We start from the raw sequence: 13,687 nt of genomic DNA, 5'->3' as shown, positions 1-13,687 counted from the left end.
AAATTAAGTCAAGGACAAAATTATTAGCCCCCTGATCATTAATCAATATGGTACCCTTTTTTAAATAAAAAAAAACTGACAAATGGCTCTTTGTTTTTGGTTGGCACATGTCAACAAGGGATTTTGCCCCATTTCTCCATTGCAAATTGTTCTGGCTAGTCCAAATTGCATGATGCAGAGCATAGACATTTGCCACAGACGCTCAATGGGATTGAGGACTTAATTCTGCATGGGCCATTTTAGTATCATGGTTTTAGTAGTAGAATCCTTGAAGAACTTCTTAATTTCGATGCGTACTTTGGATCAAGTTGGAAGACCCAAATAGACCCAAACCCATGGCTCCCTGTGTCAATACAGGATACAAAACAGGATACAAAACAGCCAAACAACTTGATGCTCCCACATGTAACTGTTGGAAGTGTGTTTAGTCTCATTAGACCAGGAATGAGCAACTTCCATGATATAGGGCCACATTTTTTTTATCGCAACCATCGGAGAGCCACATGACCATAGATCTGACTCTATCTGTAAGCCCTGGACACCTGCCAAGATGATTTCCATTGACCTGGCATAATCTGGAGTTTTCTTTTTAAGAATTCACAGAAGAACTCCTTAACCCCATAATTCAGATGAAGGTTTGCTTGTACATTTGAAAGCCAAAAAGGAGTTATTGAAGTCTCTGCTTTGGTCCAATGACAATTAATTGGACCTGCTTGGACATGGATGCTGCTTCTGTTGGTGAAGAAAGGGATAGGCCTTAAACCTGGGTAACACAGTTCCCACTGTTAAACATGATGGCGTTAGCATCATTCTGTGCAGCTTTTGATCATTAATCATTTGTAGATGATAATGTCAACATGGACCACAGTACATTGTAACAGAAAAGATAAAAAAAAATAAAGAACTTTCAAAATGGCATTTTTTGTACTAGCTAGCTAGGGCAGAGATACTGTTGCTCGTCTCTGGCTAGGGCATAGGGGCAGCTGCTTTAGCACCTCGTCTCTATCTGTGCACATCTATGATTCAGGCACAGGAAGCCTCATGTTTGATTGTACGGCACAAAGGAAAACTGGAATACAGAATAGGCAATCGAAGGAGACCAATAACATAATAGCCCAAAGCTTACATTATTTTTTTCAAGGACATAATACTAACACATTTATGTTATAAAGCGCTTTCCATGGTACTCAAAGACGCTTTAAGGAAATTCACATACGCACATGATGAACACACACACACACACACACACACAAACACACACACACACACACACACACACACACACACACACACACACACACACACACACACACACACACACACACGTACACTGATATCAATACACGTGCAGGTAAATAAACTGGCTGACCACTCTCCTCCTGAGCGTGGTGCTTAGTGGTCCAAGTGCTCTGGAACACTGAGGGGAGACCTGACTTCACTGGATGTCACAGACAGAGGGCGACGCTGAGCGGGAAAGCACAGCTGGAGGAGGCAGCAGCCTCTTGACATTCAATGATGTGACACTATTATAGTCATGTAATCATGATCAAGAGGAGGATTATAGTCAATGTCGTTCCACATCACAGATACAGCTTAACAGTACCTGGACTACGTAGGTGTATATGGGCGTGTTCATAATCATGGGTAAGGCTCCCTCTCCAATCAGTTCTGTGTCTAACAGCTCAGTGACAAGGGTGTTTGATTTGTGAGCATGTCTCCATCTGTGACAAAGACATTCTCAGTTCACAACGTCTTTCGTTAAAAATATAAATATGACTCTCGTTTAGTGTAGCACCCCACGTATTAAACACCTATCCTGGCTCTACTGTGACTTCTGTGGAATGTTTATTGATCACCTTGATTTTTGTCTGCAAATCATTCTTCTTTACGATTGTGACAGCCAGGGCCACTGACAGCTTTGGCTGGGCAAAGCCATCTGAAAGGGCCCCCCATCCAATACATTTAATGTAATGAGGACACAATTATGTTCTGCACGTACGCACGCACGCACACACGCACACACACACAATATTTTACAACTGTGATGGAATATAACTTAAAACATCACAGATCAGGGCAATTACTGTACAAATGTTTTTATCATTATGCAGTAGTACTAGGGGCCTATTGTCAGATGTCTCGTAAGAGTCAGATACTCACTGTGTCTGGGTCATGCAACGTATGCAACATGCCTGCAAAAGAGTACATGTTGAATGAGAGCCTAGTGAGTACAGTTGTAGTTCAACTTTCTGAATATGAGGAATGTGCACATCATGGCACTACACAGTCATACAGTCTTTGAGCCAGAGCCTGCTATTGATCAATGTTAGTTATCTAACAGATATGACTTGTCGTCATTAGATTGCAATGTTAAATTGTAACAGGTGTAATAACAGGTGTAAACATGTGTATAACAAGTCAAGGAAACAAAAAACAGGTGTCCATGAGGCATGCAATTAGCATTACCCTATCTCTTGATGATAATCCTATTCCTCATCTTCTTCTTCAGTCAATGGCCCCCTGTGAGGGATCAGCTGGGGCGCCGCTAGAAATGTTGGGCCCCATGAAAGCTTCGAACCCTTCGAACCCTTTAACTGCCCTGTGCCATTCTCTGGTCTACTCTGCCTAAGGCACTTTTTGATGTTTGTGTAGTTTATTGTTGATAATGCCACAAGTCCAGCAGAAGACATGCAAAACAGATGAGTAATTTTGCTTATGATCATACTCAGCAACAGCTCAGTTCACTTGTGCAGCAGTTCAGTACAGTTGTTTTAATGTCAATCATAATTGGCTAATCATCATAATTGTTGTTTAACAAAAATGCAAAACGTAGGCCTACCAAATTATAAAAAAGACAAAAAGACATTCCATAAAGACAGCTTTTTTGTTTTAAAAACACAAAATATATTTATTTATATATATTTTTAATGAATTGAACATTTAAGGAAGTTGTGGATCTGGCTCCTGCGTTCAAGTAATACTGGTTCAGTAGTGAAGGAACAAGTTGCCTCTATGCCACAGTGTTGGTGCAATGGTACACCGATGAAATGGGGGAATTGAAGGTTGGCAAGAGGATCGTGACAGGAGCTGAAGAAGGAAATATATTTGTAATAAAATTATTTCATATTTTTCCTCTTTTCCCTCATTCTGTTCTCTGTCTCCTCGATTTCCCTCATCATCTCTTCGTAATCAATGTCATCCTCTTCATCATCAAAATTGTCTTCCATCTTTATTGATGGAGTCACTGGTTTATCTACCGTCATGTTTGGAGATGGTCTGTATTGCCCTCCCATATTTGCAGAGGACAAACTTGAAATGGATGAAATAGGGGACTGAACTGAAGCCGTTGCTTTTAGAGGGGGCAATGCTTTACCATGAACTGCCCTCGAAGACAGTGGGTTTGCTAATGGTGGTAGTGGGTTTGCTTTACTTATAGGTAAAGTTTTATCAAGACGGCCATTTCCCACAAGCTTATTCTGTGGTGGTGCCATGGGTGCTAATGGGTTTGTTAAAGCTTTTCCAAACGTTGCTTTCGGGGATGGTGTGCACACAATGTCTTTCTTGCAGGGCTTTGGAGTGTTCTTGCTCTTCTGTGTATCGCTGTCACTGTCCATCTCTTTCAGGAGGTCGTCAAGCTCATCGTGCTTTGAAGGTTTTTTATTTGTCGTTTTTGGAAGCCCTGTACACACTTCCTGTCTTTTGCCAAAGCTTGGAATTGTTGTGCTGCCCTCTGTGTCAATATCAATCTCTTTCAAGAGGTCATCAAGTTCTTGATCAAACTCATCCTGCTTTGATGGCTTTCTTTTTGGTGCTTTTGGAAGTGGTGTGAGCACACTGTCTTTTTTCAAAGGCTGAGGGTTTTTTGTGCTCACCTGTGAATTACTGCCACCCAACGTCTGCGTGAGAGCCTCAAGTTTCTTTGGAGCCTGTTTCATTAAGTTTGTACTGCTTGCTGAGGACGTAGCTTGTTTCTCTTTCTCCATTAGCTCAAATTCTTCCTCCAGCAGCAGGTCCAAGTCCACCTCCAGATCAGCTTGTTTCTCATCAGCCCCCACATCTGCTGGCATGCTATGCACCTTCTCCGCCCGCATGTGCATGTTATCTTTCTTATTTTCAAGACAGTCTTTGTCCTGCGTCTTTACTTTTTCCTCCTGTCTGTGGATTAATTTAGTCTCCCCCACCTCAGCGGTGACCTTGCAGTCATCCTCATCGCTGTCCCATGGAGACTCATCATCGTGTTCCTCATCATCCTTCATTTCAGCTTCAGTGGTGAGCACTTGCCCTTTCCTTGCAGGGACACTTTCGACATGTTTGATATCAATGTCCTTGTCCATTGCCTTGCCTTCTCCTGATATCTTTTCCTTTCTCTCCACTAGAGGGCTGGGTTTAGACTCACTCTCATCATCACTGTCCCATGGAGAGGACTCCTCCCCCTCCATTGGAGTCACAGACCCTTGAGCCTCTGGTGTCATGGGTGCTGGTGGGTTTACTGGAGGCTTTCCAACAATTTCTCTAGGAGATGGCCTGGACACAATGTCATTTTTCCAGGGCTGTTGAGTTGTTGTCTTTGCCTGTGGATTATCGTCATTCTTCACCCTATGCAAGAGAGCCTCGGGTTTCTTTGGAAGCGGATCCATCCTCATTGTTGGGCTCTTTTCTGAGGACCTTTCCTGCCCATTTTTATCAGTTGTTTTTGATTCTCCCTCAATCAACTCATCCACATCCAGAAATTCAGCTTGTTTTTTTGCATTCTCTTTTGCATCAGTTAGCATGCTAGGCTTCCCCATGTGTGTATTGTCTTCCTTGTTTTTGTCAACATACTTGTGTTTGGGGATTATTTTAGCCTCTTCCACCTCGGAGTCATACTCATCACTCTCCTCCCATGGAGAATACTCATCATCCTCTTCTGCTGTATCTTCCTCTCTTTCACCTTCAGCGGTGAGCACTTGCCCTTTCCTTGTGGGAACACTTTCGATATGTTTGATGTCAATGTCCTTATCCATTCCCTCCCCTTTTCCCGGTATCTTTTCCTTTCTCTCCATCAGAGGGCTGGGTTTAGTCTCACTCTCATCCATATTAGTTACAGTGTCCTGGACCTGTGGTGTCGTGAAGGCTAGTGGGTTTGCTGGAGGCTTTCCAACCATTTCGGCTGGAGATGGCCTGGACACAATGTCATTTTTCCAGGGCTGTTGAGTTGTTGTCTTTGCCTGTGGATTATCGTCATTCTTCACCCTATGCAAGAGAGCCTCTGGGTTTGCTGGAGGCTTTCCAACCATTTCGGCTGGAGATGGCATGGACTCATGGACAGGCTGTATCTGGGGTGCCATGCTTTCTTCCACAGCTGTGCTACTGATTTTCTTTAGACCATCAGTATTATCCTGAATGCAGTTTGCCTTCAACTCATTCTTAGCTGATGTCATGGGTGGTAATGCATTTGCTGATGGCTTCTCCTCCATGGTGTTTGGGGATGGTGTGCACACATTGCCATTTTTCAAGGTCTTTGGAATGTTTGTGTTCATCTGTGAATTACTGTCACTGGCTTTCTGTTGCAAAAGAGCATGATCCTGGTCAGACACATCATTTCTTTTCTCTGCTGGGACACTTTCCGCAAGTTTCATTGCACTGTCCTTGTCCATTCCCTCAGTCTTTGTTGGTATATTTTTCTTTCCCGAGGTCTCCACCACAAGGGCAGATTTAGACTTCACATCACTGTCTATTGGAGAATGATTGTCATCATCCTCGCCAGTAACAATCTGCTGAACTTGTGCCCAAGGCATTATGCTTTTCAGCGCAGCATTGTTGTTGTTAAAATTTAGACCTGTAGCTTGACTGCTGTTTCCAATTGGCTTGGTTTCGGCGGATGCCAAACTGTGTGTGCCATGGCCTTTGTCCTCAGACCTTTCAGAAGAATCAGTGATCTCAACATTTGATTTTGGCTCCTTTTTGTCTTGACCAGTCCCCTCTTTCTTAACTGGACTCTTCTTTGGTTTTGGCATGAGATCAGTTCTCTCAGTCACAACTGGACCCTCTTCCAGACGTTTCTTAACTATGTGTTTGAGAGCAATGTTATGTATGGGCTTTCTGTACTCCAGAGTAGCCTCCCCATCACTTTCCCAAGGATCATCATCACTGTCCGAGGGGGAGAGTTCAGCAGCATGTTTTTGCTTTTCATATGCTGCCCCCTTCACAGCCTTTGGTTTCCTTGAGAAGGTCTTCTGCTCTGCATCCATAGAACAACTTCCAATGCTGACTGGTTCCATTGCTGTTTTTGCATCATTATTAAGCCATGTCTTTTTCTCAGATTCTATTCGTCTCTTAATGTCCATCCACTCCTCCTCCACCTCCATTTTTCTCATGGCATCTCTCTGTTGTCTCCGCGCATGTTTGTGCAGCAGTCTCTTCTCTGTTGCCTCCAGCTTTTCCTTTTCAATTTCCATCTCTCTTTGCTCCCCTTCTAATCTACAATCCAGTTCCTTTCTCTCTGTGTCGAGCCATTTTTTCTTTCTTTCTAGCTTTCTTTTCTCAGCGTTCAACTTGTCCAGAATTCGCTCCTCCTCCTTTTCCAGTTCTTGCCAATGCTCCTTCTCCATCTTTACAAGTTTTTGTCTCTGACTCTCTATTTTTTTTATTTCGTTCTCAAGTCTTGTTTCCATGGCCTTCCTCTCACTGTCAATCTTTTTCCATTCATCCTCAAGTTCTTTCTTTCTTTGGGCAACCCTCTCACTGACTGTTCTTTCCAAGGATCTTCTCTCTCGCTCAATCTTCTCACATTCTTCCTCAGCCTCTTTCATTTTTGCATTCATCTTCTCTTTCTTCATAGCGGCCTTCTCTTTCATCTTCCTCTCCTCGTCCTGCAGTTGCCGTCGCTGGGCCTCCATTTGATCCTCCATCTTTCTTTTTTCTATCTCCATCTTCATAGTGGCCTTCTCTTTCATCTGTCTCTCCTCCTGCTGCAGTTGAAATCGTTGGCTCTCTAAGTTTTTCCTCTCCATCTCTATCTTGTCTTCCAGCCTCCGTCTGTCCATCTCCATCTTGGCTTTCATCTTTCTCTCTTCCTCCTGCAGTTGCAGTTGTTGGGTCTTCATCTTTTTACTCCCTGTCTCCACCATATCTTCCAGCCTCCTTTTCTCGATCTCAAACATCCTCCATTCTTGCTCCAGATTTGCTCTATTAATGGCCTCCTGAGTTCGCAACATCTCTCTCTGTCCTTCCTCCTCCAAAAGTTGTGATTTCAGGACATACACTTGTTCCTGCACCACCTTTAGTTCTTCCTCCATTCTCTTTTTCTCAGTTTCAATTGTTTGACACTCACTCTCCAATTCTTGCTTTTTAAGGAGAAACTTCTCTTTCTTCTGTGCTGCCTTCTCCTTCAGCGCTACCTCACTCTGTTCAAGTTTCTCCCTCTGAATCTCCAACTCCTTCAGATGTTGCTCTTGTTCTTTCCTCATTCTCTCTCTGTCTTCATGCAACCTTCTTTTCTCCTCCTCCAGCGCTTTCTTTTTCTGGGAATATTCTCTCTCGACTTTTTCAGTCTCTCGCAGTCGAAGCCCTTCCATGTCCAGCCGCAGTTGGTCTAGCTCAGCCTTCAGTTCCGCTACTTCCCTCCTCTCCTGCTTCAGTTTTATCCTGTCTTTCTCCATCCTGTCTCTCTCTTCATCAAGGACCTTCTTTCGTTGCTTCTCCAATGTCTCACTCTCTCTCAGCTTTTCCTCTCCCTCCTTCAGTCTCTTTCTGAGGACCTCCAGGTCAATTCTCTCATTCATCTTCATTTCTTCCACTTGGCTTCTCTCTGCTTCCATCTTTTTCCATTCCTCTTCGAGTTGTCTCTCTTTCTCCTGTATCCTCTTCTCCTCCCATTTCATCTTCTCACTGGTCCACTTCTCCTTCATGTTTTCTGCATACAATATTACAATGTTAAGACAATGTGACGATGTTTTTTCTTTTTTTTATGTCTAATGATGATACATTTTATTAACCGCCTTTCAAAATACCACGGCCACGCATACAAGTCAGAGCAGCAAAAAACAAACAAACAAACAAAAAACAATGAAGTAAATAACAACAAAACAAAAATAATGAAAAATAAAAGTGGTAAACTTAGGTCGGCCTATAGTACATATCAGCACTATAGGCAAGGGTGAAAGGATGAGACTTGAGCTATGCTCTAACGGCATAAAGGAAGTTGTATTTTTAAATGTTATGTGGATGTAAAATACACATTTTAAACAAAGTGGAAATGTATGGTAAGGTGTGACAGTTACAGTGTGACAGAGTATTAGACTAGGTAAGTGAACTATAATAATTAATTACATACCTTGACAAGTTTTGACAACTTTCTCATCTTCCTGTTTTTTCTTTTCCTTCTCTCTGCGTTTCATCTCCTTGGCTTCCCATAACTCATGGACATTCACAACCTTCCATTCCATCTCTTTACAAAGGAGGGCCCGGATCTATATAGCCAGATCGATAATAATAAGAACGATGTGGATAAACATTTTTCATTCCTGTACTGTACCTTATATGTGTTTGATCACATTCGATAGGCCTATACATTTTTTTATAATTATTTTCAAAATCATCTCACCTCCTCCATTCTTTGTTCAGTCCAAACTCTTTCCTTCACCAATCTGACGTCTAAGTATTCTTGCCATGATAAGCCCTGTTCTTCTGCCATACTGACTCTTTTAAAAAAGAGAAAAGGTGGAAGACCAAAATTCAGAAACTGGTGCAAACCCTACAAAATCTTTGCGGACACATGACCAACAAATGTAGGCTAATCAATTTAACAATAATTATAAATTCAAAGCGAGAATTTTGTTGATCATTTAGGCTATATCCCAATTAGCCCACTTTCATTATCGGATAGGCTAAGTCAATTAGTAGGCCACTCATGCATGTTCATACAGAATAGTGACACTGGTGAAGGCTCTGTGCAGCCGAAACGTCTGTCATGTCAGTCCCTGCAATGTTAAAATAAAAAGTAAACAACAAGAAAAGAAGAAAAACTGAGTGTGATCCATTTCCTAACTATTCAGACAGAATACACAGCATTAGGCCTACATGTAACCTATCCATAAGCCACAGTAAAGTCTTGTCACATTAAAACATTTCCCCACAGGTTATACCCCTGGAACATGATCATATCCCCTTTTGTATAGCCTAGGCCTAAATGAAGTTTAGCCAGAGATTCTTTAAGGTTTAGCCTAGATAGCCTACCTGTATAATAGGCCTAGTCTGCAGGCCCAGGCCTGATGTTGTAGATTTCATCTCATCTTGTCTCATCTAATAAACCTATCATATCATCAGTAGGCTAGGCTATAGGGCCTTTTCCCCTCACATTGAAATGTTCGTCTGGTAGGCCTAATGCCACATGATAAAATTAACCAAGGAGATATTTGCGCGAGTGGAAGGTGAATATTGAAATAGGTTACTACAACTTACTTCGTCAGTATGAACTTGAACGGCTTCTTTCAATTTTTAGCACTCGGGACAAACTTCAACACCTGCCGCGAGCCAGTCTATCCAAATGTCATATGAGTTTTGGTAAAGAAATAGAATTTCTTCTTATCAAAGTTCCATTTGCTTTGTGACATCATGCAAAGTATGACATGTCTTCGCCCCAAAGGATTGTTAAGTTACATGGAACACACCTCCGATGAAAATTTAAATAACAACAATCGTAAACCAAATTATTTTCAAAAAACTTCGGGGATCCTATATTTTCTTTGTTTGCCACCTGTGCGTAAAATGTGTCGTGCGTTGTGGACAGGCAGGGGCTATTACTTGCCTGTAACGGTTGCAAGAATTCGTGTTTTCATGCAAAGGGTTTTGTATTCTTATAATGTTTTTATTTGGTTATTTGTGTATACTTACCTGTGTTTATGAGCAAACTTTTATTTTGACAACCTCAAGTGCGTGCGTGTGACGTAAGAACGTAATGTGGCCAGCTAAACGCCAGAAAGACACTAGCACCTCAAGAAGCTGCCACAGAAGATCAGCGCTCCGTTAAAAGTTGTCAACAAGGACGTTTTACACTTCTTCAAGCCTGTGTAGGACTCAGACTAAAGGCCAGTTCACACCAAAGATTCGCGACGAGACGAGCTGCAACATTCTAAAAACCAGCAACTGTCTGCAACATGCTGTTCTACTCCAGGCGTTCAGACCACTGCAACTGCAGCTGCAACTGCGACTACGTTCCTATAACAACGGTAGCCGGTCAATGGTAGTATTATGGGATGGTCAGGACCAGGCTACGTGCGCGCATCATTGGCGCGCACCCATCTGAGTTGTTTTACAAACGCAAGTAGATGCGCTGTTGAGATCAAATTAAATAAACTATTGTAGGTAGCCCTACATTTAGGCTACATTAGGCCTACATAGCCGTGCATTTTGCGCAAAAAAATGTATGGAGCCCATTGAACGTGGGTTTTACTTGGCATACTTTCGTGAGAAAATGCAAAGTTTCAGTTTCTCTGATATATTTCTGAAAAGACCGTGGACGACTACCTACCCTCCGGCTTGCTTTCTGTGATAACACGACGAGAAGTCGCGGACAACTTAATGGGTTATATTTTAAGTTCCTTTGTGCGGTGTAGCTCTAGCAAATGTGCACATTTCCACGGAAAGGTGACTAACCTCTTGGATAGGGTATGCAGGCATAGCCTAGGCCTAATAGAAGTCCTTTGACCAGGCGAATTTGTCAGCTTCGTATTACGAGTGTGCTTTTTTACGGCATCTGAGCTCGTCCATGAGACTTTACGCATGCAAGAAGCATCATGAAAGCTCATTTGAGTGACGTGCTTTTTTACTTAAACGTGAGGATATTATAGAATGAAGACAGCAGATAGAATAGCCTAGGGTTAATTAATTAAGAGATGCGCTGTCTGATGAAGGTTGGCCATTTATTATTTTCTGAATGTAGGCATATAGTTTGCACCAGGCTATGGCTTTTATAAGGGGTGTGTACAAAAAGCCATAGATGCACTGCGATCAAAATAAATAAACTACAGTATGCCTGCTAGGCCTACACGCTGTGTATTTTGGGCAAAAAATAAAGGCTACGAAAATGGATCATTGGAAATGGGTTAGCCTATTTGGCTAGGCTACTTATTTTCTCGAGAAAGTGCCATCATCCTCAGAAATATTTCTGAAAGCACTGTTACCGGCTGTCTCCAGTTTGCATCCTGTGATAACACGACGAGAAGTCGGCAAAATAAAGTTTTCAGTTCCTTTGTGCAGTGAGTAGCAAATGTGGAAAGGTGATGTTGTCCTCTTGGAAATCATTTGAAAGTTATAGAAGAAGCGCAACACTGCTACAATTACGGTCAAGTTTCTGTCTGTCATAGCCTGTAAGACCAGGCAAAATGAAGCAGCCTCACGCTATGCGAGTGTGCTGCTTTTTGACGGCAGCTGATCTCGTCCGTGATAGGCTACCTTTGTGCAGGCAGATGAACAGTAAGCTCATTGAGTGGCTTGATTTGTTACCAAAACGTGAAGAGATGAAGGCATGGCCATATCTTATTTTTGGAAGGTGGCTGTTTGCTCCATAAAGGGAGCGCGTAAAATGACAAACCGCTGGCGCTGGTGGTCATGGCATCAGGGGATGGTAGTCTGACATTCCACCTGTTTGTTAGCAGATGCAAACGAAAATAGCCAGCTCAACATCTAAATAGGTTAGCTTCATTGGCCTTCTCTGATAACCTACAATGTTCAGTTTTTGGGAATGTAATTGCCACAAATTCCATGAAATGAAATGAATGACAGGTTCACAATATTTGCGCACGACACAATCTCACGCAATATAGGCCTACACATGTGTTTCTAACCCCATCCCGCATTGGTTTACACCAACGCTAATGTTTAGACGGCCAGTGTTTAGATTAAAAAAATACATTATTATTATTATTATTATTATTATTTCTGTCTTCAATTAGTCCTAGCCTCGTCTTGACCTTGCAAACGCCCAGTGGGCAAACCGGCTGTTTAGATCGACCCATGGGCTCCGACTTCTCAGCTGTTACGTTGATTGACAGCAAATGTCTTACGCTGTTAAAATAACCTGAATGGGGGCAATCACTAGAAAATAAAATGAAAAGTACATGCTAAACTGCCAGAAGACGTGTCATCTAGGCAGATGAGGGGACGTCACAGTGGCTTGTGTTCTAAAACTTTGCGACTGCGATTTGACATGATTAATCTTTTGAAACTGCTTGCAACAGCTCGCAACTCCGTGCGACGATTGATTCACACCACTGCAACTCGTCGCTGCGACTCTCTGCAACCGTTCCGTCTCGTCGCGAATCTTTGATGTGAACTGGCCTTAAGTCACCAAGGACTTTATTTCTCTCATTCGTGCACGCAGCCAACGAGGTTTGTTTTGTTGTCATTTTTGTTTATTCATTTATACTGTCTGGGTTGTGTAGCGTTTTAGCTGCCGCCATTCTAACACTGTGTATTGTATATGTTTTAGTTTTCACGGTTTTGGGAGGCCTTACAAGATTGCCTGCAAGAAATAAAACCCGTTAAAAGAAATCCTGCGTCTCGCCGTGCTTTGAGAGGAGTTACAGTGAAAACTCGGGACTGTTCATCGGCGTCGGAGGTGAAGCTTTCCCAAGACGGGCGCGAAGCAAGACCACGCAGCCTGCTCGTGTCCAGTCACCAGTGTTCATCGCAGCCGTTGTTCTCAAGCTCATCGATCACGCGCCCAGCTCGTGGGCATGGAACACTGCAGCGTTCGGGGACACGCAGATAAGTGAAACGCACACACGAACTCTCGAATAGACTGTCGAAAGGAAAGCCACGAACTGAATCAGAGACTGTTTCAAGGCGAAGCCACCAAGAAGAACACTAACAAGAGTGGACTTAAAGGGCACATGCAAGAAACGTCTTTTCAAGGATTCTTTTCAAGGGTTTAAGCTAAGTGATGCTGATTTCATGGTGTGTTGTGTTGCAATGATGCTATTCCTGTCTTGTTTACATTTGAGTCTGCATTTAAGGTTAAGCTTACTGAAGCTCATGATTGAAGTTAAGGTTAAAATTTGTTACATATTTCTGTTTATGCTTTTGTTTTAAGTTTTGAAAGTATTTCATACGGAAGACCTCTCCTGCCATTTTAAAGGGTATTTTTGGTAATCAACATTGAAGCTTATTTGCCTTCTGATTTTAATTTAATGCTATATTTTGGGTTTATGTATGAATTTTGAGCCATTTTAGTGCATTATTAGTCAGAAGAAGAGAGCATTTTTTAATTATTGAAGTATTTCAGCATACATATTTTATTTCAGCTTAACGACGCGCAAGACACATCAGAGTAGGTGTTTACATTTACATACACTTTATTTACATTCACATAGTACAGCATACAGTGCGTATACATTCTTTATTTACACTAAGTATTTAAGTTGACAATTCAGTTTACATTTACTACAGGCTAGCTATGGCAGAGTTTAGTGAGTTAACACTTCAGGTAGGGCAAGCTGGTGATGGAAGTGAAGTCCCTGAACGTCTTCCAATGGATGATGCAAGGCCAGCAGAATCCCAGCCAGCAGAAGAAGAACAGCCGCAGAGACACAGCGAGCGTACCCGTACCTGACAGAGAAGGGAAAAGCTATGCAAGAGGAGAAAATTAAAACACTCCAACAAAGATTCAATTACACTTACAACAAATGGCGAACAAATGTAAAACTCT

General features: G+C 42.3%; 1 protein-coding gene across 1 annotated transcript; it reads right to left on the bottom strand.

The window, feature by feature from the left end:
• Positions 1 to 2,889: 2,889 nt before the first annotated feature.
• LOC134460974 (zinc finger CCCH domain-containing protein 13-like) lies at positions 2,890 to 9,535 on the bottom strand. Its single transcript, XM_063213648.1, has 4 exons — positions 9,442 to 9,535; positions 8,585 to 8,681; positions 8,315 to 8,450; positions 2,890 to 7,894 (listed from the first exon to the last, which is right to left on the bottom strand). The coding sequence occupies exons 2-4, from the start codon at positions 8,672 to 8,674 to the stop codon at positions 3,117 to 3,119; spliced, it is 5,004 nt and encodes a 1,667-aa protein (XP_063069718.1). The 5' UTR covers positions 8,675 to 8,681; positions 9,442 to 9,535; the 3' UTR covers positions 2,890 to 3,116.
• Positions 9,536 to 13,687: the final 4,152 nt, after the last annotated feature.

This window comes from Engraulis encrasicolus, chromosome 13 (genome assembly GCF_034702125.1).
Source record: "Engraulis encrasicolus isolate BLACKSEA-1 chromosome 13, IST_EnEncr_1.0, whole genome shotgun sequence".
In the NCBI taxonomy this organism is placed as follows: Eukaryota; Metazoa; Chordata; class Actinopteri; order Clupeiformes; family Engraulidae; genus Engraulis; species Engraulis encrasicolus.
This window is presented reverse-complemented; position numbering and strand designations above follow the sequence as displayed.